General features: G+C 46.5%; 1 protein-coding gene across 4 annotated transcripts in view; it reads right to left on the minus strand.

The window, feature by feature from the left end:
- The window catches only part of iqsec1b (IQ motif and Sec7 domain ArfGEF 1b), a 125,790-nt gene that overhangs the window by 58,190 nt on the left and 39,640 nt on the right, over nt 1–27,960 (minus strand). For 3 of the 4 annotated variants that reach the window (XM_076013203.1, XM_076013201.1, XM_076013209.1), the window contains one exon: nt 7,777–7,830. The exons of the other annotated variant lie outside the window; for it this stretch is intronic. In XM_076013203.1, the coding sequence (XP_075869318.1) occupies nt 7,777–7,830 (54 nt within the window). The remainder of the gene's footprint in view (nt 1–7,776; nt 7,831–27,960) is intronic. 4 annotated transcript variants of the gene reach the window in all.

Raw genomic sequence — 27,960 nt, forward strand, 5'->3', positions numbered from 1 at the left:
AGCTGCGGGGGCCACGTGAGCCTCTTTGAACTGGGATCCCTGATCTGCTGCTAGTGTGAGGTGTCAGAGCCACGGCACATTTTTTACATTGAAGAGAAAAAAAGAAAGAAAAAAAAAAAAAAACCTGTGGCACACCAGCAACCAATATTAGAAAACAAGCAAGACTTTTTAGCCTGATGATGACAATATAGTATCGACTCACTCCGTGTGAAACCTGGGCTTGAGCTGATATGCTGGCAGGAAAACAGGCTCACGTTCCTGTTGAAGCACAGTCACTCCCAGAATGGAGTGCCATTGTCTTTATTTTAACCAATGAAGGTGTTTTTTTTCCAGCACACCTGACATTATCTCTCTGTACACGAGTGTGGCTTAAAAAACCCCCGCTAAACTAAAGAACACTCGTATAGAGGCCTGAGGTCACTGCGACTTCTTGGCAGAAGTCTTCTGACTTCTTCAATGCAAACATTTGGAATCTTTGTGCTTTGCTAAAAAAAAAACAACAACTACCTCGCACTAGATTAACTCCCAGAACTAATGAATGGTTTTAAACGATTTTATTTTCCGTCGTCACAGCCTCGAGGACCTGACCTGCCGGCCACACTGGCATAGACTTGCAGCTGTGCGCCCTCTTGTGGACAAAAGGTCTAGGTGCAAAAATGCAAGCGACTGCTGATATTGCCCTCTGACGTATCGAATCAAGTGGAATTACTGCTACTGGAATTAATGCGACTCCAACGTCTGCAGGTGGTGTTACTGGAGTGACTTAACTTCCGTAAATACATACGTTAGATGTACTGCCATTCAGTTAAAAACAAGTCAACACGGGAAGAATGGAAATCTTGTGCAGTTCCCTGAGTCAGTGTAAAGATACTAATAGTGTAAAAAAAAAACAAAAAAAAACAAACACACAAAACAAAATGCCTGTACGACAAAGATGCAGACGGTGACCAAGGCCTCACTCCTAAATACACTACGCATATTTACATTACATAAATGACAAAAAATAAATAAATGAAGGCTCAGGAGCCTTTTGCAGGGGTTTTGGATTCTTTGGACTCTTTGAAGCTACACAACTGAAGCTTTTCACACTATTCTAATGTTCTGAGTTTGTGGCTTTGTGCTTTTAATAAGCTGAAAATCTCAATCAGCAAAGTTACTACAAGGAACCGCTCGAGAGGTCAATTTGCGTGGAACGGCTCAATAAAATGTGTTGCTTTCATCTTTGATGTTAAATTGCCAAAATAAAACAACTTTGACTTTTGGGTAGTACCTGTATATTCCCTTCAAGCCTCCATCCGGATTTCGAGAGTCAAACTCTGTGTCTGCTGATAAAATTGCAGCGTCACTCATGCTCCAGTATATGGATACCTTGAGGTGTATCGCTATACCAAATTGCTGCAATGGAATGTTGTATTAAAATAGGCGCCACTGCTCCAGCCGCCCTGGGCCCGGTGCAGGCAGAGGCGTCGGCCGTCTGATGTCAGCGTGATCAGCCGCGTCACAGGCAACATCAAGGGTGAGACTAAATGGCAGCGGAGCCGCGCTGCTTCCTCTCATGTGCGCAGAGCTGCGCCTGCTCCACCTCGTGTACATGAGAGCAGATGGAGAAGAAAGTGCTGCAGCTCGTCGGGCTGCAAGTGTCAATCTAAATCTAAAGTCCATCAAAGGGATCATCAATCTGGAGCCATTTCCATGACCAAGTCTTTTATCAGGATGTTTAAGTTTGCCGCAATTCTAGGGGTTCAAAGGTTCAGCAGGTTTTCCATGCAATGCCGTGAGACAGCGAGGGAATCTTCATTCTCTAATCTTCATTAAAAGACAAACAGAGGTGAAGTGAAGTCTCCTTGTCGGCTCGCTCACACTCCTGCTTTGTCTTGTTGCTGCTGAGGCTCCTGGGTGTCCCCAGCCTGCTCTCACAGCTTCACAGGAACTGCAACACGTTCCTCGCTCAATTAAAGCTTCAGCAATTTCCACAAACTTGCTTTTGCAAAGACAACATCAATTGATTCCTATGCATGATATATATATATATATATATATATATATATATATATATATATATATATGTATATATATATATATATATATTATATATATATATATATATATTTTTTTTTTCCATTTTGTTTTGACAGCGGTAAGAATTTCCAACAGCTTTTAATCTTCAATGTTCCTGCTTGCTGGGCTGACGGAGCCGTAAATCAGAGCTTCATCTCCTGCCCCTGTGTTGCTTGCTCTTCTCAGACGCACGCACTATTTCTGGAATGAGAACCATACATCAGACCTCCGCTGTTGGAAAAAAAAACAAAAACAAAACAACTACAGCAACAAAAAAAAAAACCCAACCCTTTCCTTTACACATGAATACATGCTTTGGCCTCCTGCAGATGAGACTCAGCGCACCGCAGTCGCACCTGAGAACTGCACTGTGTCCAATCCTGAGCAGCAGATTGTGGGACACAGACACTGGCATTAGCTACGAGCAGCGGCTCCATCTTTCTGCCAGTTTACACCCAAACCTCTTACAAACTTTAAGAGATAAAGCACGTAATCAAAGAGAAGACAGCTACAGGTCAGCTGTGACACAATATTTAATATATTAAGTTGTGAATATTCATTGGTATTTCCAAACAATCATTATTAATAACACAAATTCACCTCAAAATGTCAGAAAAGACGAGAAAATGTGAACTTTGAAGGTTTGGTGAAACGTAGCTGAACAAGCGCTCGTCTTTACGGAGACGTCTGGTTCCAAAGCAGAAGAGTAGAGGCTTTTACACCATGAGAAAAATAATGACCAAAGCAACCCAATGTTTGTTTGGATTGTCAGCAGTTCCAGGAGCTGCACTTGTGCCGAACCTCTTCGAGCACACACACCCGCAACGAGATGTTGCAACGGAGCGCAACGAAACCTTTTCAGATATTACGTTTGCGATGTACGTACGTAGCAATTTCCAAATCAATCAATCAGCGGGCTGGGGATTCTCCCCCAGAGCCATGCCAATCACTAATTAATCAATGCAAAAACCGTAAATGTCACGCCGTCTCTGCTGTGTTTTCCTTCTGCCTCTATGAACCATCTTGGGTTTGCAATCCCATTGGATAAACACGTCTTCGCAGCCATCAAAATAGAAAATGTCCATTTCAGAATAAAGCTCAGAATTTATTTTTTTTTTTTTGATTGATGATGAGTGACGATCGTCAGTCCATACAATGCTATCGGATTGCACGGCACAGCGCACAAAAACATGAGAATATGGAGCACCTCTCCATAAATGCTGAATGAAAATGAATGCAAATGACGTCACGTCAGAGGCAAACCAGACCCTGAGGAGAAGAGAGAGTGGAAATGCTGTCAGCAGAAGCTGTTGGATGCGTCTGGTGATGAGGCCGAGGGTCGGTTTGGTCTCCTCGGCTCTCCAGCGTGTCAACACCATCGACTCGTCACGGAAGCATCTGGGAAGATGCAACTGGCTGGGATCCTGTGGGTGAGCTCAGTGTTTGCAGCATCGCAGCTAATTCCACAAACCTGTTTCTATAAATAAGGTGTTGCACATTACCTCTGATTGGAAAAAAAGACCAAGAGCTCATCAGAGAGGAGAGGGGGGGGGGGGGGCACTGACTTGTTTCCAATCGTGCTGTTTGCATAAATTTTCCACCGCTAATTTCTTCTTAATGCACACTAAAAGCTTTTACGGTAGCTCTGATTGGTGTATTGGGGGAAAAAAAAGAAGAAGAAAAAAAAAAAAAGAAGTACTGTGGATCCCATTCCCTCTGTTTATATCTACCAACCACCGCGTTGTGAACTTGGAGAGCAGAAACCTGGGCACCTTTTACAACCCACTGTAGCCCCACCCGGGTTTGCCCACCGCCGGGTCTAAAGTCTCTGTTGAAGAAGCTTCCAGAGGAACATCAACCTGAGGCGTGTGTGTGTGTGTGTGTGTGTGTGTGTGTGTGTGTGTGTGTGTGTGTGTAGCACGTGAAAAAACTGTCTTGTTGATGTAATGAGGAGGCACACATCCGCCGTCCTCCTCCTCATCATCATCATTTCTCCTCAATTCAGTCTGGAAGTCAGAGTCGTCTCCATAGAAACTGATTCCACAGCCTTTATCCTTCATCTCCTATGTTTTCCTTCCTGGCTCACCAAAAACACTCCATCCATCTGCCGCTGCTCCGGCTCCACTGTGGCTCCACCACCAGTCAAGAAGCTTGCCCCCCTCCCCCGCCCCCCCCCACCTCCCAGGTCTAATGATTACATGTGTTGTGTTGGTTCCAGCCAATGGTCTTGGCCGAGATGCTGGCAGCTGCCTCAATGTGCCTCCATGCAGATTTCACTGGTGAAAAGTGAGGCTGCTTTTGATCTGCGCTCGCCTCTGCAGCGCCGCCATGAAAGAGACTTTACAATTAGATCGATTCAGAGGCAAACAGCGGCGGCGGCGGCGGCAGCGGGGAAGTGCAGGGAGGGTTAAAAAAAAAAAAAAAAAAGTATTTTACGCTCGACTCTCACGCACCACCACCACCACCACCACGGCATTTACACCAGGTTACTCGTAATTAGCCGCGACGTCTCCACTGTTGTGCTCCATCTGACAGCTTCCACTTCTAATTAGCGCGGCCTCCTGAGAGCAGCTGTGCAGCTCTGACATCACTCTGACCCATAGCAAAAGCAAAAATAAAAAAAAACAAACACAGGGGCGTTAAAAAACTTTTTTGGGGGCAATAGGCAATCAAAAAAAGAAAATACTGAGTTCAATATTAAATTGCATAGAATAAAAAACAAAGCGAAAGAGGATTTTTTTTTTTTTTTTAACGGCCAGCTAAGAGCATTTTGGGGGAAACTGCTGAATAATTCTTCTTGACAGTTAAAGTAAAGCAGCAAAGACTGTTGACTCTGCTGCTGCCAACTCTGAATATAATACCAGGGAGAGCGAGTCACTCATTACAAATGAACTGGGGAGCTTTTTTGAATTGTGCGTGCACACACACACACACACACACACACACACACACAGCAATTCCAACAGTTCCTACTCACGTGGAGACATTTGAAGGCAACAGTTGCAGGGTTCTCTGCAGCCTCGCTGGCTCTGTTCTTGGCGTCGCTGCACTCGGCATCGGTCCACCTGATGCAGCCGCAGCTCAACTTGTTTTCCTCGCACCAACACGGACAAACATGAACTGATCTGCCGCGAAGAGGCTTCCACAAGAGAGGAGTGAATGCCCCTCCCCGCCCGACCGATCTGATTTGCAACACTTCTTTGTGCCGTTACAGAGGGGATTAGCTCCTGAACGCTACGCTCAACAAGTTGATGCAGAAGATGAGCGGCAGATTACAGCAGCTCCACAGATTCTCCCTGCTGACGCTGCTACAAGTTCAGTTTGAAAGGAAGGCTCCCGGGTGACCCAGCTCCTCACTCTGTCCCTCAGGGTGACCCAGCTCCTCACCCTGGTCCTCAGAGTGACCCAGCTCCTCACTCTGTCCCTCAGGGTGACCCAGCTCCTCACCCTGTCCCTCAGGGTGACCCAGCTCCTCACCCTGGTCCTCAGGGTGACCCAGCTCCTCACTCTGTCCCTCAGAGTGACCCAGCTCCTCACCCTGGTCCTCAGGGTGACCCAGCTCCTCACCCTGTCCCTCAGGGTGATCCAGTTCCTCACCCTGTCCCTCAGGGTGACCCAGCTCCTCACCCTGTCCCTCAGGGTGACCCAGCTCCTCACCCTGGTCCTCAGGGTGACCCAGCTCCTCACTCTGTCCCTCAGAGTGACCCAGCTCCTCACCCTGGTCCTCAGGGTGACCCAGCTCCTCACCCTGTTCCTCAGGGTGATCCAGTTCCTCACCCTGTTCCTCAGGGTGATCCAGCTCCTCACCCTGTTCCTCAGAGTGACCCAGCTCCTCACCCTGGTCCTCAGAGTGACCCAGCTCCTCACTCTGTCCCTCAGGGTGACCCAGCTCCTCACCCTGTTCCTCAGGGTGACCCAGCTCCTCACCCTGGTCCTCAGAGTGACCCAGCTCCTCACTCTGTCCCTCAGGGTGACCCAGCTCCTCACCCTGTCCCTCAGGGTGACCCAGCTCCTCACCCTGGTCCTCAGGGTGACCCAGCTCCTCACTCTGTCCCTCAGAGTGACCCAGCTCCTCACCCTGGTCCTCAGGGTGACCCAGCTCCTCACCCTGTTCCTCAGAGTGACCCAGCTCCTCACTCTGTCCCTCAGGGTGACCCAGCTCCTCACCCTGGTCCTCAGGGTGACCCAGCTCCTCACCCTGTCCCTCAGAGAGACCCAGCTCCTCACCCTGTGTCTCAGAGAGACCCAGCTCCTCACTCTGTCCCTCAGAGAGACCCAGCTGCTCACCCTGGTCCTCAGAGTGACCCAGCTCCTCACTTCGGTCATTACTCAAAGCTCCTGCTTCATAGGTGAGGGTGGGAACGTAGTAAATTGAGAGCTTTGCCTTTCAGCTTAGCTCCTCCTTCACCACGACAGATCAGTACAGCGATCGCATCACTGCAGACGCTGCACTGATCCACCTGTCGATCTCACGCTCCATCATTCCCTCACTGGTGAACAAAACCCCGAGATACTGGACCTCCTCCACCTGAGGCTTAGGATTTACATCATATGGACAACTGGATTATTTTACAACTTATCTACGTGTTTCATTGCACCTTCAGGAAAACGTAAGTGGTTGACATACAGTAGAGGATTGTTTAGATGCAAAGCGGACATCCTGGGAAGGATTGAGGGAGGAAAAAGGCTCACAATCCTTTTACAGTCACACCACAGTGGAATGTTATTTCTTACAGACCAATTCAGTGAAGTTGGATAATTTTTCACGGCACACCTGACATTATCTCAGGGTACACTAGCGTGCTGCCGCACTGTGGTTGAGAAACACTGGTGTCATGACACCCAGTGCTCGGGATGCTGGAAACGCGTCTCGAGACACCAGACGGAATAAAAAGAAAATTCCCTTTCGGCAGGCTGTTGAAGAAGTCAAAACCCTCCTTGACACCCAGTAATGTCTGCTGGCCAACACCGCCGGGGGCCACGAGGTACCAGTCATTCTCACAACAGCTCAACCAGACAGCATCATGCATCAAGCACCAGCATAATACATAATACATACATAATACAACACACACACCGCAGGTAACACAGAGCGCGCTAAAGACATGAATAATTCCAGCTGTTTGCTCACTTTTCTCAAAATGAATATTGACGACCTGGAAATATTCACAGACCCTGCGCAGCAGCGACACACCTGTGCATTCTTTCGCCCGTTTAGGAGTTAGGGTTTGTCTGGGACTCCCAGATTTGCCACTGTGTGTCTTGCAGAGCGGCCTGCAGTTGGTTATGTGCTGCGGTGCCTGCAGCCGTCGTGCCGAGGAAGCCTGGAGAGAAAGCAGCCTCCAAACTGGAGAGACCCGGAAGAAGAAATGAACTGCGAGAAGAAAGTCACCAGTGCAAGCGAAGGGCTGTGTGTGCGTGTGTGTGTGTGTGTGTGTGTGTGCTCATGTTTCTTTCCTCTGTCCCTTTTTCTAATAATAGCTCCACCGCGGTGACATCACAAGCACTTTGCAAACGCTTCGTCTTCATTCATTCACCAGTTTGCTCAGTTTTGCTCCAACACACACACACACACACACACACACACACACACAGAGGCTGTACAAAGTGAAGCCATCTTTTTGAAATCAGTTCCACACCGCTCAGTTCACTTTGTGTTGACTGGTTGCCTCCAGTCCTCAGAGTTCTGCTGCACAGAACATTTGCAGCCGTACTCACAAGTGATGCAGGCGTCCGTGCGACATGGCAGAGCTGGGAAGGTCCAGGTCCGATCTGGGGGGAAAGTAAACAGAGAAAGGAGGTATAAGCTGACATCCTGTCACGCACACACTCCCCAGTCAACCTTGATCCCAGTGAAGATGATGGATGACACACAGTAAAGTTCTCTCGCTGTGCAACCGCCTGCTGAAGTGGAGCACCGGTACCACAAAAGTGAAAAAATAAAAAATATTCTGTCTCCTCCTCCGTCCAATCATATGTTGCCATTTTCACTGGAAGTGAACTGGTCATGTGACCCCCCCCCCGTACGTCGTTTTGGGGTCATGGAAATGCAGCTCGTGTCGCAAGTGATGCAACATCTCAGCGGACCATTTCCCCTGAGAAGTGGAGAGAAGCCTGGTCCAGTGGGTCCAGTGGTCTCTTCTTCTTTTTTTCTTCCCCCCCCCCTTTTGTTCTCCTTGTTCTGTCTGGCCAGAACAACAAGCAGCACTGGCTCTGAATGTCTCTATGATGGCTGACAGATTTATTCTCACAGGTAGAGCCTGCGACCCCAGAGTGTGAACCAGACAGCTGGGTTCAGGAAACCACCTTCTGAATTATTTTATTATATCAATATTATCCTGAGCAAGACTGGACTGAGGGAGGGACAGGGAGAATACAAGATGAACCTGGCTGAGGGGAGGGTGGAGGTGGAGGAGCAGCAGCGAGAGCAATGGCAACAGCAGCCACCATGCAGACAGAGCTGGTTCATCTAGTACCGCATTGGCAAAACAATAAAATATATCCATCCACCCATTTTTAATACCTTCCTGAGCTCAGGGTCTCAGGGTCTGCTGGAGCCTCTCCCAGCTGTCACAGGGTGAAAGCAGGGTGACACCCTGGACCAGTGGCCACTCCCTCACAGGGCCACATGGAGACACAGAACCATTCACAACCATTAGAGTTCACAATTCACCTCACATGCATGTATATGGAGTGTGGGAGGAAGCTGGAGAACCTGGAGAGAACCCAGCAGACAGAGGAGAACCTGGAGAGAACCCCGCAGACACAGGAGAACCTGGAGAGAACCCAGCAGACAGAGGAGAACCTGGAGAGAACCCAGCACAGAGGAGAACCTGAAGAGAACCCCGCAGACACAGGAGAACTCCACACAGAAAGGTCCCAGGCCTGGAATCAAACCCACAACCTTCTTCGTTCTTTGTTCTTCTTTCGTTATGTGCTCATCATGACAATAAACAATCTGGAATCTTGCTGTCAAGCAGCAGCGCCAACCACGGCACCGCTGTGTGTTATAAATAATAACGTAACATTTAAAGACACCAACACAGTGCTCCAACCTCCTTTTTACAAGTTCTATCCCTACTGGCATTTTGCAGCAGGGCCACTACAGGCCCAGCGGGTTCCAGCCCTCCTGGAGGCTCCACTCCCAGGGGTGCTGGTCTGCACCGGCTCCCCCTGGTGGTGTGGGGGAGACGGTGCAGCCGGCCCCCACCCACCCAGCCGGGCCGGCCGGTCTCTATGGAAACGGGCGGCAGCAGCGAGGGCAGGTCCACAGAGGGGGGGGGGGGGCGCGGAGAGGATTCCAGTGCCTCTCATCCACGGCCGAGGAGACCTTTTGTCGCTGACGAGCAACTGCCGGCACAACTGATGTAGATGCCAGAGCAGCTTATTGGCACATTATTATTTTTCATCATGTTTTCCATAGCCCTGCCTGGGGTTATTAGGCAGCAGGATTCTGTGGAACAGTGCTCTCAATCTCAACCTCCCGGGGAGCCTTCAATTAATCTGTGGAAAAGAGCTTTTTCCTTTTTCCTTTTTTTTTTTTTTTTTCTTTTCACAAAAACATCTGAAGCTCATACCAACTGCGAGACCCGAGTTTCGAGGGCCGATGCAAAGGGCGTGAGTAGGTGGAGGCAAATAGGCTCACAATCCTATCAAAGCACAGTCACTCAACTTTGGAATGTTGTTGTTGTCATCATTAAGTGAAACTGGATAGTTTTCCACCACAGCACACCTGACATTATCTCACCGTGCACTGGTGCGGGAGAGTTAAACCAACAGCCAACCAACAGGATGACATCACGGAGATGCAGCTCAAGCGTTTGTTACTTGGCTACAGCGGAGTTTGCGCCGCGTTCCTTTGTGCCTTTGCAGAGGTTGTCATAACAATGGTGACGAGTGAAAGATCGCCTCTGCCTTCCTCTCTGGAGACCGAGTGACATTCAGTCATGCAGTGCAGGAGCGTCGCCGGTCTGACTGCAGCTCCGCCACCCTCCCGTCTGCCGTCCGCAAAATGCAACTGAGGGCCTGCGGGCGGGGAGCCACCAAGGAAATGCGGAGGGGACAGGATTGTCAGTTTGATGAGCAGTGGCCGGAGCGCTGGCTGCAGAACACACGGCCAGCGTGGCGCACATCTGAAGGTCCGTCAGCAGTGAATTGGTCCAAAAATAAACACAAATCTGATGAGGAACACAGGTGCAGCGGCCATTTGTCATTTTAAATGATGTTGTCCTCGATATCCAAACTTCACAAACAAAATCAAATCAAATCAAATCAAATCAAATCAAATCAAATCAAATCAAATCAAACGCTCACTGAGACACCGAGGGAGGGAATTCACGACAGAGTCCATCGTCCAGGCCGAGCAGTGAAGATTGTGTTGCTTTATTCTCCCATTGCAAGCAAGCAAACAAACAACCAATGACTGTGGCTGCCTCTCTTGCACTGCTCCAACACCAGAACCCTTCCCAGTGCTGCCCCCCCCCCATGTTTGGCATAACCATATATCAGGTACTACCCGTACAATTAGAATATCCAGTAAAAGTTGTTTTATTTTGGCAATTTAACATCAAAGATGAAAGCAACACATTTTATTGAGCCATTCCAAGCAAATTGACCTCTCAAAGCAGTTCCTTGTTGTCACTTTGCTGGTTAAGATTTTCAGCTTATTAAAACCACAAAGCCACAAACTCAGAAAATTATTATAAAATTTGAGGGTTTTTTTTTTAAGCTGCAAGACCTGATCAGCAAAATGCAAAGAAATAAAAACTGGAAATATATTGATTTGCATATTATTCCTTTATATAATATGTCACATTCACCTTTTAAGTTGAATGGCAGAAATACTACAACCTTTTCAGGATATTCAAATTTTCTGGGTAGTACCTGTATATAGTTCACTTATTGTACCCAAGCTATAAGATACCTTAAAAATAGAAGAATTCACATTGACTCACAGTATTATGATCAAACTAAAGGTATATCAATCAACCCAAACAAAACTAAAACAGTTAAATATAACAAAAATGACAAATAGTTCCAACATCAAGTATCATGCATGAGACAAACTACATGACTTGCGATTTATTAGACCTGGACAGCAAGCTAAAATCACATCAAATAGATCCACAACACGGACGCTGTAAGTCACCTGTGATCACTGGAGTCACGGCAAGATTTTGTGAAGTTGCTACAATTGCATTTTTCTCTGCTGTCATTTCTGCTGGAGGCCTGGAGGTGTCCTTTGGCAAGAGTGAGAACTGCACAGTGCCACACCTGATGATTGTTGTCCAGGGGGAGGGGGGGGATGTCTTTCTCTCAAAGTTGGCAGTCGGCCCTGATTGAGGAACAAAATGTGTCTCTGACAGAAAGCGTGTCTCCTCGCAGAGAAAAGCATTAGGTCTGCTGCGTCTCCATCTCCCCGGTGTCTCTCAGCGACGGAGGAGGAGAGAAGACGGAGGGCTAAACGCTGCGGTGGGAAACTGTGATTTAGGAGGCGACTGGAGGAGCTCTCATCTCACCTCTACGTGTCGGAATTTGTCTCCGACAAGAAAATCAAGAGCCCTTTTTTTTTTTTTTTCCCCAAGCGCGGACGCGTCTCTCAGATGTCAGGGGCCACACGAGCTCCACGCTGCAAACCAGTGACATTCTCTACTGTGTACACTGCAGCGCAGGAATGGAAAACAACACATCTGCTACCAGGACACCCAAACCATCGTCCTTAGCTGGCTTACCGTTAGCATCCTTCACATCGCTCAACATGCAACTTGCATTGAAATCTTTACCTTAATTATTCCATTTTTTTATGAACTGGTTGCTGATGACTGAGTGTGCAGCTGAGAAACGGAATTTCCTTCAGGACAACCGTGCAGTTTCCCAATTTGGGATCACTAAAGTACATCTATCCTGTTCTATTCTAGAAATACTGATCCATCTCTCTATCTACAGTATCTATCTCTCTATCTACAGTATCTATCTCTCTATCTACAGTATCTATCTATCTATCTATCTACAGTATCTATCTATCTATCTCTCTATCTACAGTATCTATCTCTCTATCTACAGTATCTATCTCTCTATCTACAGTATCTATCTATCTATCTCTCTATATCTCTATCTACAGTATCTATCTATCTATCTCTCTATCTACAGTATCTATCTCTCTACAGTATCTATCTATCTCTCTATCTCTCTATCTACAGTATCTATCTATCTATCTCTCTATCTACAGTATCTATCTATCTATCTACAGTATCTATCTATCTATCTTTCTATCTATCTATCTGTCTATCTGGCACTCGTTGAGTCATGTCCACCTCCCTAACCAGGAAACAGCAGCTGAAGGCAGCAGAGTGGCTGGGTGGCTGTGTATTGCGGCAGCATCCAGTCAAAGGTGAACATTAGGACTGGGAAGTGAAGGCTGCTCTCGATCAGAGTGCAGGGGAACAACAAACTTGGGGCTAACGAAAGCAACGACATCTGCACCCAGATACCTCACTAGCGGCTGCACTGCACAAACCAAACCAAACCAAACCAAACCAAACCCGCTCACTGGGAGTTACAGATGGAGGATGCGGAAGCGGTTCAGTCAGAAGATGGTTCAGCGTGGCAGCATATGGCGGCTTATGGTGCGTGGGCTCTGTGTGACAGAAGCCACTCTGCCGACCGTCTCGACGGTTTGTTCAGAGACCAAACTGAGCAGCAGCTGCAGCGAGGAGACCAGGCGGCAGACTGAGAATGAATGAAGGCAGTGGAAGTTGTTTCACTCCGCCACTCTGCTGCTCTCACCCCAGCCAGCCAGCCAGACCCCCACACACACACACACACACACACACACACACACACACACACACACACACACGTCACGCCTTCTGCAATACAACACACTCTTCTTCTCACGTCCGACACGTTTCATCACAAATACCTTAATTAAAACCAGTATTACATAATGAGGATCACGAGGCTTCATTAACTCCTCGGAGGGAACAAGCATCATTTCGTGCTGCTGGCGTCAGGATGATAAATTTCACCAGGGTGACGCCGCGTCTCATATCGTTCAAGACGAGGGAGAACACGACTTTAATGACTTGTAAACCCCGTGTGCTGGGTGTACTGGTGTGTGTGTGTGTGTGTGTGTGTGTGTGTGTGTGTGTGTGTGTGTGTGTGTGTGTGTGTGCGTGTGTGTGTGTCCAACAGAGGGCAGTGTGTTTCACCTAATCATGCACCTCCTACAGGGATGCAGCTGTGTTTACATTCATCATGGAACACTTTCACTTCATTGTCCATGCAAATAAGAGCGCAGTCTCATCCTCCATATCCTTAACTTACTACTACTATTAATACTACTACTGCCACTACTACTACTATTAATACTACTACTGCCACTACTACTGCTACTGCCACCACTACTACTACTATTACTACTACTACTACTACTACTGCCACTACTACTACTATTAATACTACTACTGCCACTACTACTGCTACTGCCACCACTACTACTACTATTAATACTACTACTGCCACTACTACTACTGCCACTACTACTGCTACTGCCACCACTACTACTACTATTAATACTACTACTGCTACTGCCACCACTACTGCTACTGCCACCACTACTACTACTATTAATACTACTACTGCTACTGCCACCACTACTGCCACCACTACTGCTACTGCCACCACTACTACTACTATTAATACTACTACTGCCACTACTACTACTGCCACTACTACTGCTACTGCCACCACTACTACTACTATTAATACTACTACTGCTACTGCCACCACTACTGCTACTGCCACCACTACTACTACTATTAATACTACTACTGCTACTGCCACCACTACTGCCACCACTACTGCTACTGCCACCACTACTACTACTATTAATACTACTACTGCTACTGCCACCACTACTGCCACCACTACTACTACTATTAATACTACTACTGCCACTAATACTGCTACTGCCACCACTACTACTACTATTAATACTACTACTGCTACTGCCACCACTACTGCCACCACTACGACTACTATTAATACTACTACTGCCACTACTACTGCTACTGCCACCACTACTACTACTATTAATACTACTACTGCTACTACTACTACTGCCACTACTACTGCTACTGCCACCACTACTACTACTATTAATACTACTACTGCTACTACTACTGCTACTGCCACCACTACTGCCACCACTACTACTACTATTAATACTACTACTGCCACTAATACTGCTACTGCCACCACTACTACTACTATTAATACTACTACTGCCACTACTACTGCTACTGCCACCACTACTGCCACCACTACTACTACTATTAATACTACTACTGCCACTAATACTGCTACTGCCACCACTACTACTACTATTACTACTACTACTGCTACTACTACTACTGCTACTGCCACCACTACTACTACTATTAATACTACTACTGCCACTACTACTACTATTAATACTGCTACTGCCACTACTACTACTGCCACTACTACTGCTACTGCCACCACTACTACTACTATTACTACTACTACTGCCACTACTACTGCCACTACTACTGCTACTGCCACCACTACTACTACTATTACTACTACTACTGCCACTACTACTGCCACTACTACTGCTACTGCCACCACTACTACTACTATTAATACTACTACTGCCACTACTACTGCCACTTCTACTACTGCCACTACTACTACTACTACTACTGCCACTACTACTACTACTACTGCCACTACTACTACTGCCACTACTACTACTACTACTGCCACTACTACTACTGCCACTACTACTACTACTACTGCTACTTCCACTACTACTACTGCCACTACTACTACTGCCACTACTACTACTACTACTGCTACTGCCACTACTACTACTGCCACTACTACTGCTACTGCCACCACTACTACTACTATTAATACTACTACTGCCACTACTACTGCCACTTCTACTACTGCCACTACTACTACTACTGCTACTACCCCATCCTCCTGATTGTTACTCAACACCAATCTAACTTTCCTTGTCATGCAGTAACCTCAGTAATGTCACCTTTCATCCATTCTTCTGTGAGCAGCAATGGTTTTTGCTTCTCTTTTTTGAAAAAAAACATGATGAGATGAGTTGATATGGTGTGAAGATCTTAAGCCGTCATTCCAGTGAAATCTCGCGTGAGATTTGACGAGACTTACGAGAATTACGTTTGCTTTTGTTTGTTTACATTTGTTTACTGTCAAGAATGGCTGTAGTATTTTTCTCTTGGATGACTTGTCAAAAATTTTGCCCCTCCTCCTCCGTCCAATCATAATGCACCATTTTCACTGGTCAGTGAACTGGTAACGTGACCCCGTATGTCACGTCTGCTGACGTGTAATTGCGAGAAAAAAAAAAGTGTTTCCATGACATATATCAATATTCCTCTATATGGATACGTGTGAAAAACCTCCTCAGAGCGTCAAAACCTCTGAGCCATATCTGAGAGGTTTCTCCAAGCTGAGCCGCTTCCATCACCAGTTTTTATTATGGCCATATTCAGGTTTTGGCAATTCGAGGGGTGATGGAAACGCAGCGAGTGACTGCTGATTGAGTGAGGGCACGCAGACAGAGAGAGAGAGGGAGAGAGAGAGAGAGAGAGAGAGAAAGAGAGAAAGAGAGAAAGAGAGAAAGAGAGAAAGAGAGAAAGAGAAAGAGAGAGAGAGCGCTAGCAGAGGTCTCCAACATCTTCACATCTGTCACAGGCCATGTACACGTTATCACCACATCCTATTAATGTCATGTCCCAGCCTGACAGCATTGTAATGATAATTAAAATGAAATAGCATCGCAGTTATCATCACAGTTAATTATCTCCCAGTCTGCAGTGAGCAAAGTGTGACAGGGAGCGATGTCACCGGAGCCAACAAAGACCGGAGCAAAGACCAGGGCTGTGTCTCGGCGGGAGGCGCGTCGGAATATTTCCCTGTGATTCTCCCAGCAGGAGGGTCCAGAGTCAAGCACCACTGATCCGTCTCATCACGACTCTGTTACACTTCCTCAGGGGTTCAGAACTATTTTGACCAGAGTGATAGGGAAGGACTCCATCGCCAGTCGCGCCAGGGACGACGCAAAATGTGTTTGCAGCCACGCTGACAGTGATCACAGCAGATAACGTTTGCTTCATTCGGGTCACGGGTGAACAATCACCGAGGTCAGCAGCAACAATTTCATCTTCTGTGTATCTAATCTAATTTGGCCTTGGCGGTGACCCTTGGGCACTGGTCGGAGTCCTGGGGGAGATTGGAAGGATTGCTGCCCGTCCTGGGCCGGCCTCCTGGCCTCCATCCACCACCTGTGAAGGCTGAATGGAGAGACTGGGGGGGGGAGGGGGGGGGCATGAAAGTGGGCTTTTGCTTTCTTTGCAGCGAGCCAATGATCAAAGTGGCACCAACCTTTAAAGGCCAGTGGCTGAAGGGGGCAAACAGACAGACAGACAGACTTCTCCAAATGGCAGTATGAGTGAGAACGCTGCGGCGTTCCAAAACTGGATCGCCATCAACAGCCAATTGAACTTTCAGTCATTGGGAGTTTTATGGAGCTGAAATGAATAACTGTGGTGTCAGTGTCGGGGAAATGACTGTAGTGCCACAATGCCCAACGTCTGCCCTGCAGAACTTTATTTTCCAAGTAGCTACATATTCATGAGGTGCCTTTGGCTGCGATTGCTGCATTTTGTGTCAGTCTGAACATTTAGTTTTGAATATCGAGCAGCTACACTAACTAGTAGCGTTATTACATATTACCGGAACGCAGATGAATCATATTTCAATATTTTCAGGAAAGGTAAAAAAAAACAAAAAACAAAAGAATTGGTGCCGCAAATAAAGAAACGGCGGAACACAAAATAGTCAGACAAAGTAATTCAGAGGAAAATTCAGCAGACAAAAAAACGACACACTGTGGTTGTTCTTTAGTTTTTGAAAAGCAGTCAGAATTCTGGTCCTCGCACGATAGAAAGTCAGCTGAGTTGAAAAGAAAGAGAGAGATTTTCTGACATCCGTCTTCCCAATGCAGATTGCGCAGACGTGAGCCTCCCACCACGTGGGCCTGAATTTTCACACAAACAAAAGGAGGTCACGCTGTATGCATAACAATTCAGCTGACTGCGGATCAAAACAAGCGATTTGGAAGTAGGCTAATGAATGCAGAGCATTAGGAAGCGTTTCCTCTCGGAGCTCCACTATCCATGTCAGCGCCGCACTCGGATACAAAAAGCAAAGCCACAATCATTTCCAGCCGAGCGGCGACGCGGCTTCTCCAGCAGTCGCACTCTTTATTCGATTTTCGGCGGCGCTAACGCGGTGGTAATCGTTGTTGTTAGCGTTGGATAACCTTTGTATTTTCTCTCCAAAATAACCCCTGAGGCTCAAGTTGTCCTCCTTTCTGAATAACCAGCAGTTCGCAAGCACTGCACTCTGAAGGGCGCCTCCAAAACGGAGTGTGCGGAGTGCGCTAGCAGCAGCCTGGATGAGGAACAGATGTCTAACTCCGTCTAATTCGGCTCCTTGATGCCATGGAGAGACTCTGATTTACGCCGCGCCCCTCAAGCACCTGCAATGCTCCACATAGGCCGAAGGCTGCAGGTTTGGGAAATCACCCACGGCTAGAAGTGCTGTTGCTCTCCAACACACCTGGCGCAGCTCCAACACCACAGACATGCATGCATTTGTATGCAGTGCACAATGAACACAGGTGCACTTGGTCTTCTGAAAATGACATTTACCCTTCCTTATCATAGTGTTGTAGCGCTGGAGGTTGGTCCTGGTCTCAAACCACTCTTTAAGGGTCTGGGTCTCGCCTTGGACTCGGAGGCATTTTTACTGGGTCTGGCCTCAGTCTCGGACTGGACGGACCGGAGATTTCTGATCCAGACCGGTCGAGCCAACTCATTACCAACTGTAATAACACGATAATAACGGAAAGGTTTTACGCTCTGTTGGTGACAGCCTTATTCCTAGTCCATTGATTTGTAATTTTATGAAGCAAAGCTGTCTTTTTGGAAAATGGTTCAAAATAGTTGGCAAAGCAGCAAAATGTTCAAGAAAATGATTAAATGCGACCTCGCTGAAAAGAGACGTTGCTGTTGGATTTAGAAGAAAACGTAAGATAAAGAGACACAGGTCATTTTCTTTCCTGCTTTGTTTGTTATTTTTCTTTGACATATAAAGTCTTGGTCTGGTCTCCATCTCCATGCTCTTTAGTCTGGGCTGGTGCCCTCTTGACTACAACGCTACCTTATCATCATAATTGTACCAAGCATGTGCCTGGAACATTTTTTCACTCGGTCACACCTAACTCCGCAACGTCTGCCGCCAGTACAAGGGCGTCCTTGGTGCAGAAGGTCTGCACCGCAAGTCTTTTGATTGTGTTGTGCAATTCACAGTAACACTACATGGAGGCCCAAAGTGGCAAAGAACAACAATCCATCCTGCTGTGGGGGGTTGTGAGGAGCCTGAAGCCAGAGCCAATCATCAGCTGTGCACACCCTGGACAAGCTGTCAGGGCGTGCACAGCTTGTCCAGTGCAGAGCAAACACACACCCGTATTAAATGGTTGATGTCAGTCAAATTGAACTTTATTGCATAACTTCAGGGCTTACACTGTATCCTCAGAAAGAAATGCATCAATGACCTTCAGGTAGTGTGAAGAATTCAAGAAGATCAAAGAAAATTTGAATTTTATGGCTTTTAAAGCGATGTCCATAAAAAAAAAAAAAAATCCAAAGTGTGCACTGATCTGTTCAATAAAAGACTTGAAACTGAGAAAAAAAAACTGCCTTCGTTCTTAAATACCCATTTTATGTTCTGCCGTCGCAGTCGTGCAACTCCATAGGAGCAAGTTCCCTCCGCTCTCCGTCTGTCAGGTGATGAGAACTTTAAGTGCATTTAAAGTGCATTTTCTTTTCCATTTTAAAAAGATGATCCCCCGCTTGGCATGCTCAACGTCTGCTTTTATATTTAGCCTCGCAGGGGCTGACAAGATCTGACATTTCCCCCCCCTTTCACTTGTAAATCCAGAGCGGGATTACACATGTTGGTTTAGCATTACAGTGACGCTGCAATCCAATATTTGGCTGCGGCCGTGGAAGCTTTATGCCCTGGCTGCGCAAATGACTCAAAGCGCTACAGGAATTCATCAAAACAAACCCATGCGTTCACAGCGCATGGAAGTGAGGGGAAATGAGGGCTCCTGGGTTGGGGGAAGGCAGAAGATAAAGAGGCCACACAGCAGCAGCAGCAGCAGCAGCAGCAGCATTAACACCCTGGGCAGCAGCAGCAGCAGCAGCAGCAGCAGCAGCAGCAGCAGCAGCAGCAGCAGCAGCAACTGCTCACTTCTCTCTGCTGCTAGAATTTCTCCAGAATATTTAAAACCAGCTGTCAAACTAATAGTCAGAGCTCGAAGATATATCAGGGAGGTCAAGTTTGAATTTCGCACCCGAGTCTGTGGTGGGATATTAGAATGAAATTTTATGGTCTCCCTCACCTCGGACCACTCCCTAAACTGTCTGGTCTTCTATCTGGTCTTCTAAGACGGTGAGTCTGCAGCTCCCAAGTCTTTTGGCTGAGCTGCGGCTCCGAGGGAGCCATCACGTTCGCTCAGCGTCCACGCTTTGATGCGCATCAGAGTGCAGTCAGTCTAAAAGGTGAGGTTGGTGCTGTGCAATATCAAGTCAGTGGAGGCTTTGATATGATGTTCACTTTCCAATATGTGTTAAGTAAACATAAATAATATATAGTTTGAATCTATTGTTAAGATTTATCCAAATTTAATTTGATCATCGAAATGCAATCCTTCACTCGGTTTCAATTTGATACATACGTACATGCATATGTATGCATGTGATGAAGTGATGTCGCCTTCCCATCGGCATTGAACCTATAGTGTCACTGGGGAGTCTGTTTGTTTCTCTTTCCTACAGCATTTCACGCGTCACAATCAGGCTTTGTTGGTGAACTGCACAGACGACAGGTAAGAACCCAGCAAACCCTGCCAACTTTCTGCTGAGCCTGTTCTGTTTTCCTGTTGGTATTGACTCTGTTGTACTCTGTGGTTTCAAGGTTGGAGGATTTAAAAAAAAAAAAAAAAAGAAAACCAAGGGACTAAGCCGACATCAGGGCTGTTTCAGCGGTGGAAAGATCATTTGCACTCACACAACCTGACAACCGCCCGTGATTATCCAGCGATGGTGACACCTGCCCAACCCAAAGCTGCTTGTTGATACATTCAGCAGCAGCTACCAATCACATGCTAATCACATGCTAATTACGTACGGACCTCCGCAGCCAAACAACTCAAAATATTCAGACTTCCAAAACGCTCCCTGCCTCACGGTTGCAGATGCAGTGTCTTGTGTTGTTGTGCAGTCCTGGGTTGTAACCGAGCTCGTGGTTGCTGGAGTGACTGTTGCCTCTCGGTGGTCTCCAGACTCCAACCAGTCTGCCCAGTCTCCACTGACCCCTCACTTCAAAAAGTATTTTTCCTCCACAGAACTCCTGCTCGGCTCGCTGGATATTTTCTCTGTATGTCAGTATGTAAACCCTTGAGATGGCTGTGATGCTGTGAGAATTCCAGCAGATCAGCAGTTTGTGGGAAACCCCTTCTGGCACCAACGAGCGGGCTACTTTTTCCTTTCTTTGCTTTCCTGCACTTTACAGACGGCCTTTCAACCCTATCAGAACTACTTCTGACTCGATCTCCATCCTCGGGTTTGAGAGCTCAAGGATGTTCCTGTAACCATGGCTACAACCCATCAAACACAGTGGGGGAAAAAAAGGCTGACGGGTGTTTCAAATCACCTTGACTACAAGCGCTTGAGGCAATCACACAGCCAATGGATGAATTTGGGAGATAACGACGTTCCCTTTCTTTTAGGTGGCCAAAACTGAGGGTGCACACAAGCTAACTGTTCTGTGGAGAAAATCAGATCCGAGCGTGTTTACAAGTCACAGCTGTGCTGCAGTGTGTCTTCACTCAGCTGTGAGGCTCATGCAACTCAGACATTCTGTACAGTAAATCAGGTCATCTATTACATGGGCGGGCCATAACAGTAGCTCGTCAGTATTTGGCTTTGGCTCATGGCCAGCGGTGACTACCTATTGTATTGTGTAAATTAGAACCTCCACAGCAGCTTTGCCACTCAAATATTCCGACAGCATGACGGGGAGAGAAAAAAAAAGACTGTCTGTTACACAACGCTTCAACCTCTTTTTCCACGCTCAGCGTTTCCTCTTGTTTGTCTTGCATCGGCACGCAATGCCACATGCATCGATTCACTGTGACGAGCCGCGCCAGACAGCGGCTGTATCGAGTTTGTCAATTAATGAAGTCCACCTGCATCATCAAAGAAAAAAAACAAAAAAAAAAACAGACATCGCAATATACAGAGTTAGACACTCTGAAAGTACAGAGCCCATCAAAGAAAGGGGACAACAACTGTGCACGGGTGTGCGTCTCATCACTCCGTCCAGACACACGAGACAGGCAATGAATGTCTGTTCAAAGACAGTTGTGTTTTCTCAGTATGGGAGGAGCAGGTGACAAATGGCAGCGTTCTTTCCAAAGGAAGCAGAGAAAGCATCTGAGGTTGGCTGGAGTGAGGCGGCACAGACAAGAGTGAGACGACTGCAGCCTCATAACAGGCAGCATCCACCATGCTGGAGCCTCGACGGTTTTTTTATTGCCAAATCTTGAGGAAAGCAAACTAAACTTTGTGTGATGGATCCCAACCACATGCAAAACCAAATCAATCAATCAACTCTTATTTGTAGAGCATTAAATCACAACCAAAGGCGCGTCAACTTGATTGGATAGATAGATAGATAGATAGATAGATAGATAGATAGATAGATAGATAGATAGATAGATAGATAGATAGATAGATGTACTTTGATCCCACCACAAACACATTCAGTCGTCAACTGATGAACATGCTTTTTTTTTTAAATGTTTCTCAGAAAACAGCGGCTTGTCAACTTTCCCAAATGTAAAAGTTCCATATTGGGTGAAAAATAATGAGTGTTGGCTGTGCAGAGGAGGCGGAGGAGCCAGCAGGGGGCTGGAGACCAGCAGAGCGTCCATGAGCACACAGCTCTCAGTGGCCCTGTGGCGGCAGCATCGTGCAGCCTCATTACCACGCTGCCCCTCTCAAACACGCGTGTGCGCTGGCACAGATCAGTACATACGGGCTGTCTATTGCATATTGCACACCGCGGTTCTATTTGTCCCACTCCAACAGAACCGTTGCCAAAGACTCTGGCTGAAGAAAAGGAGAGGAAAAATATTTACACAGAACTTCCAGGGGGAGAGGCAGAGAGCCGGAGAGCGAAAAATATAAATTATCCCGACCGTGATTTCTTTCCAACACAAAGCCTGAGGGTTTAAATGATTTGCTCCTCACAAACAGACATTTGCAAACGTTCTCCACTTACGCAATCTCGCAAGTGATCAGAGTTTGAGGGAGTTGCTCGGCGGCAGACGAGCTTGGCTACGTGCAATAATCGAGCATTGTACCGAAAACACTCGACTGAGAGTTAAGTTAAAACACGCCACAGACAATATCAAGAGGGATTATGGATGAAGGCCGATGAAAGATGTTTGTCTCAAAAAAAAGTTTTGTTTTTTTTGTCATCTTATACAATGCAGCCACCTCCTGCGAGAAGATCAGCTCCGTGTGTCCTTGGCTGGTGGTGTGCAATGAGATTTCTCAATGTAAAAAGTGCCACACTCAAAGAAGACACCGTTCTAGCAGTTGCAGGGAGGTGTTTCCAGAAGATGATATAATTCCGGGTTCAGCAGCTCTTGGCAGACACACATTCATGTGGAAGTTGACCATTGGTCACCATGCTGGGGCCACTGAGAGCAGGGCCAAGTGTTGCCACCGTTCCTCCCTCCCACGCTACTCGTTCTGCCCGCGCTGCCCTGTCTCCTCAAGGCCAGCAGCGCTCTGTGTGAGTGATACTGAGGGATGTGCTGGCTGCCTCCCGCTCACTCGCCAGCTGCTACGCATCACCACTCACCTCGCTAACACACCCAAAGCAAAGGAAGGCACACTGTTTGTATATATACACAGACCCTTTTCAAAAAATTATAATATCATGGAAAACTTTATTTATTTTCATAATTCCTTTCAAAAAGTCAAACTTTCATAGATTATAGATCCAGGGCCGACAATTGAAGTGATTTCAAGTATGTATTTGTTTATTTTCACATAATTTGGGCTTCCAGCTCACAAAACCCACGAAAACAGTATTTCAAAAAATTTGAATACTGTGAAGAAATCACCATTTACTTCTCACAAAAAAAGAAATACATTAAGATCACATCAAATCAATGAAAATATTGTACTTTCAAAACGATATGTCAATCTTTAATACTTGGTTGGAGATCCTTTTGCCTTAATAACTGCTGAAAATCTGAATCAGCAAAGTCACAACAAGGAACTGCTTTGAGAGGTCAGTTTTGCATGGAATGGCTCAATAAAATGTGTTGCTTTCATCTTTGATGTTAAATTGCCAAAATAAAACAACTTTGACTTGATATTCTCATTTTTTGGGTGGCACCTGTAGATACATTAGTGCCTATCACAAAGGCACTAATACGGGGAGGTGGCATTCTTCCAGGTCCAGGGAGTTACACAACAAACGCATCCATAGATTTGCTGCTGTACGACAGCAGGGCCAATCCCTGCAGACGATAATCACTTTGCAGTGAAAGGCAGAAGACTCAGACTGGTGAGGAAATGACTTTTCACATCATCCCACGACTTTAACCTCATCAAGGAGAATTCTTTAAAAGGTTGCCACACAGTGGTAATTAACTCCGCGGAGCAACCGTCGAGCGGTTTTCTCAGCTTCATTACGAATGTATAGGAGCACGAAAACAAACAGGATGCAGTTTCCCTCCGGCGCAGCCGGCAAGGACAACAAGCAGTTTTTCCAAAGGGGGAAAGAGAAAAGAAAGAAACATTCTGAGACCAAAACGCCGTTCGGCCTGGTTGGAAAGGTCATTGTGGCGGCAGCCGGCTCCCGTGGCAGATTTTATATTCACAATCTTGTTCTTGGGAGGCAGAAGAAAGAATGGGTTGCCTTACTTTAATTCACAATGTGCCGCGATGTGTTAAATTGTTCCCGTCTCAGAAAATATCAGCCCTTCACAGTGCGACCCACGCCCTTGTCATTAGCGGAGGCTCGTGCTAAACCCCAGCGATTTCCATCAGCGGGAGGGATTGGAGTGTGTGTGTGTGTGTGTGTGTGTGTGTATGTGTGTGTGTGTGAGGGCGTGGGGCCGGGAGTCAAGCTGTTTCAGCAACTCTCACACCCTCCCTCGCCCTCTGATAAACAATCCATCACTAATTTACTTTCAATGGCGAGCGTGTGACAGCCGCAGCGTGGATGTGCTGCAGCTCTGCGGCTCCAGAGAGCGCGGCTGAAGCCGAACTGCAGCCAGCCCAGCGCTACACCCAAGCGTTTTAATGGGCGGAGGCCGACCTTTTGCCACAAAGGGCAGCCGCCAGCCGCTAATGCCATTAAGTGCATTAACCGTGGATGCACAGATGAACTATTCCGCATCGATCCACCCTGATGGTCACCGCGGGGCTCTCACTTTGCCATACGCTGGTCCCCCACAACACCTGCAGCCTCCGCCAAGAGGTCTGACACACAGTCAGAGTTCAATGTCCTGCAAGCTTGACGGGCAGTTTCAACCACATCTGATTATGGTCAGTGTAATGGGGCTGAGACGGCGTTGCAGTGATGAGCATGGATAGACGGATGGATATTATTGTCGAGTAGCATCCACCATCATCACCCAACTTGGTGTCAAATGGAAAGACCCTTAATTCTGTCTGTGAAACATAAAGCCGAGTATCGCAGCAGCAAAGATAAAGAAAAAAGAGGCGTGGCCAAACTTTCGACTGCGGGTGTATTCATCACCGTTTCTGGCATTTCTTTCAATACATTGTTTGAGATGACCCAAAGCAATGTAGGATTCAAATTAAACCCCATACTTTTATGTTACATTATCCCCATAGCAGAAACTATTTTTTTTTTTTTACGTTTTTCAGAAGAAAAAAAAGAGGAAAAAAGAAATGATGGAAATGATGATGAGAGCCAAATATCCGATAACCTTTTTTGTGTGTGTTGTTTCGGTGAGTTAGAAGATGAAAGGGAAGCTATGAAAGCAGCTCCGTTTTGCTCACTGTGCTTTTATGACACATGATCACAGGCGAGTCCAATATCCAGCCACTGTATGAAAAAAAAAAAAAAAGAAGTGTGTTCAAATATATCCTTAAAAACTGAGAGCGCAATGCAATAAGGAAATCTACTGCTAATCCATTTTTTTATGCTGAAGAACAAAAATACTGAGGTGAAAGGAAGGGTCTCATTTTCTTTCATGTTTGAAATAAATCAATCAAATCAAATCAAATCAAATCAAATCAAATGAAAGAAAACCTTCAAACACGGCAAAGCCTGGTTCAGACATTGATCAGAGGGACATTAAGAAGAAATGGGACTGTCTGATAGGAGCTCGCAGCATCAGAGTCTGACCGTCAAAGCAGGGACACATTAGTTATAAAAGCAATGCTGAGAAATGAATGTGACAGTCAAAAACTTTGTATTATTGTTTGTTTGTTTGTTTTTAAATAAATATTTGCTTGGATGGGCTTCCAGAGATCAACTGAAAAACGTTGATGCAATTTGTCGCATACGTAAGTCATCAGTCACTCTGAACAGCCAAAGTTCTTCTCTGGATCAATAATGAAAATATATAAAAAAGGAATCCAATCAAATCATATTTTTTTTTTTTTTGGGATGAAAAGGTGCGGTGTGCTGTGTAAATAATTGGACGTGTGTTCTGAATGCAATCTGACAATCACAGTGTCTCTGTAGTCACGCACTAAAGCAGTTTCCTTGGCAAAAAAATAAAAAAAATAAAAAAAAGGGTTTGTTTGCAATAATTAAACTAATTAGTTCAAATTAGAATGGTAATGATTTGCTGGCGCTAAAATGCCACATTTTCTACCAAATGGATTTCTTAAATGAAAGTCAGTGCAGCTGGTGTTGTCAGTTGCAGGCAGGTGCCACACTGGTAACTCTTTCTAGACTGTTCTACCTTATTGTGCGCAGTAAAGGTCCAGTGTGTGAAATCTGGCTTAATTTGTGATTTTTAGATTGGTAAAAGTTCGGCATTCTGCCCATACATGCAATAATATAAGTGTTTGCTCACAGTACAATAAAAGTCATGTAGTTTTCCTACCCATAGAACAGTTCTTATTTCTGTATAAAAGTATACAGAGGGCAATACGGGTCTTGCTACCAGTTAGCGGCTATCATGTTTCTAAGGAAGCCTAGTGGGGACAATCCAGCTGCCTGACGTCGCGTTTCGTTTAGGGTCAAATTAAAACCAACGAAGAAGAAGGTGGATTGAGGTATCCAGGTTTCTCGCAGGCCACCGTAGTTCACTGGCAAGCTCGGAAGGGGCAGGGGGAGGTTACAGAGTCCCTGGGGGAAAGAGCGTTGTAATCTAAAATGTAACCACTTGATGTCGCTGTTTCCTCTTAAAAATCTAAATATTACACACGTGACCTTTAGAACGGTTGAAATATTCTGCGTGAGTGGAACTTTACTGCAACACGCGCTTATTCACATTCATTCATTTCAAATTTTGCCAGTGTGCAAAGTTTCAGCTCACTTGATCCCCTGCCAGCAGCGACGTAGCGAACGACCCCCAGCAGTAGAGGAAAACAGAGCTTCTAATCAGTGAACAATGAAGCTGTGAGCTCCGGCCCAGCGAGGCAGGAAGACCTGCGCGAGGAATCTGGAACGCCAACGTAAAAGAATCGAAGGGAATTCTATCAGCGCCGCTGTGAATGAAGCTCACGAGGCGGTCGGGAAGAGGACGCGTACGACACCAAACGCGGCACTTCATTCAGACAATCTCTGGCCGCGTCCCAGCTTCCCAGAGAGTCGCACACCTCGCCGGCAGAAAAATCCAATAGCTCGCTCTGTTTGTACCACAGTGGCTAACGTGAGTAAGTGAATTCTCTGGGATTACATTTCAGCCGCCACCAGGCCCAGGCCTCATGTCCTCAATTTGGAGCGAAGCCCTGCTCCCAGAGAGCGGGAGGTTTGCCACAACTACCGAAACTACGGCGAGCGCGAGCGTCTAAGCGTCCAAAGTTCAAGATCAGCCATCAGCACACACAAATCAGTGATTAGCAGCCACTTCGGCTCGTGAAAGCATGACAGCGCTGCGGTTGCTTAGAATCCCATTAGGCTGTTGTACAGACTGGAAGTTGTGATTTGATTCCGCAGAGACTGCCTTCTTTTAATTACAAACACAAAGACAATCAGCATTGCGTTAGAAAAAGCTGGTGCGTCTGTGTGTGCATGTGTGCGTGCACGTGTGTTTCACAGAGGGAACATTAAACAGCAAGTGTAAAAAAAAAAGATTAGGCTTGAATTCCCAACAAAGGAATTAATAAACTTAAAGGTTAAGTGTGTAATATGTGGAGATTCTGAGAAGAAACAGCGACATCAAGTGGTTACATTGCAGAGCTCTTTCACTACCCTCTCCTCCTGAGCTTGCCGTGGAACTACAGTGGCCTGCACACACAAACTTGGATACCGCATCCAACTGCTTCTTTGTTGGTTTTTTAAAAGGACGCAAGCGTTCACCCTGGATACAAAACGCTATTGGATTGTCCCCACCAGGCTTCCTTAGAAATAACAGGATGGACCGTGAGGCCCTCCGTCCCAGGAAGTGGTCGGTGGTGGACAGTCACACCCACTCCAAGGGATTTTTACACAAACAGGATGTGATGTCATGTCAAACAGTCAGAGTCACAT

This window comes from Nelusetta ayraudi, unplaced genomic scaffold, assembly GCF_046127955.1.
Source record: "Nelusetta ayraudi isolate G7.1 ecotype Tasmania unplaced genomic scaffold, CSIRO-AGI_Nayr_v1 ptg000146l, whole genome shotgun sequence".
Lineage (NCBI taxonomy): Eukaryota > Metazoa > Chordata > Actinopteri > Tetraodontiformes > Monacanthidae > Nelusetta > Nelusetta ayraudi.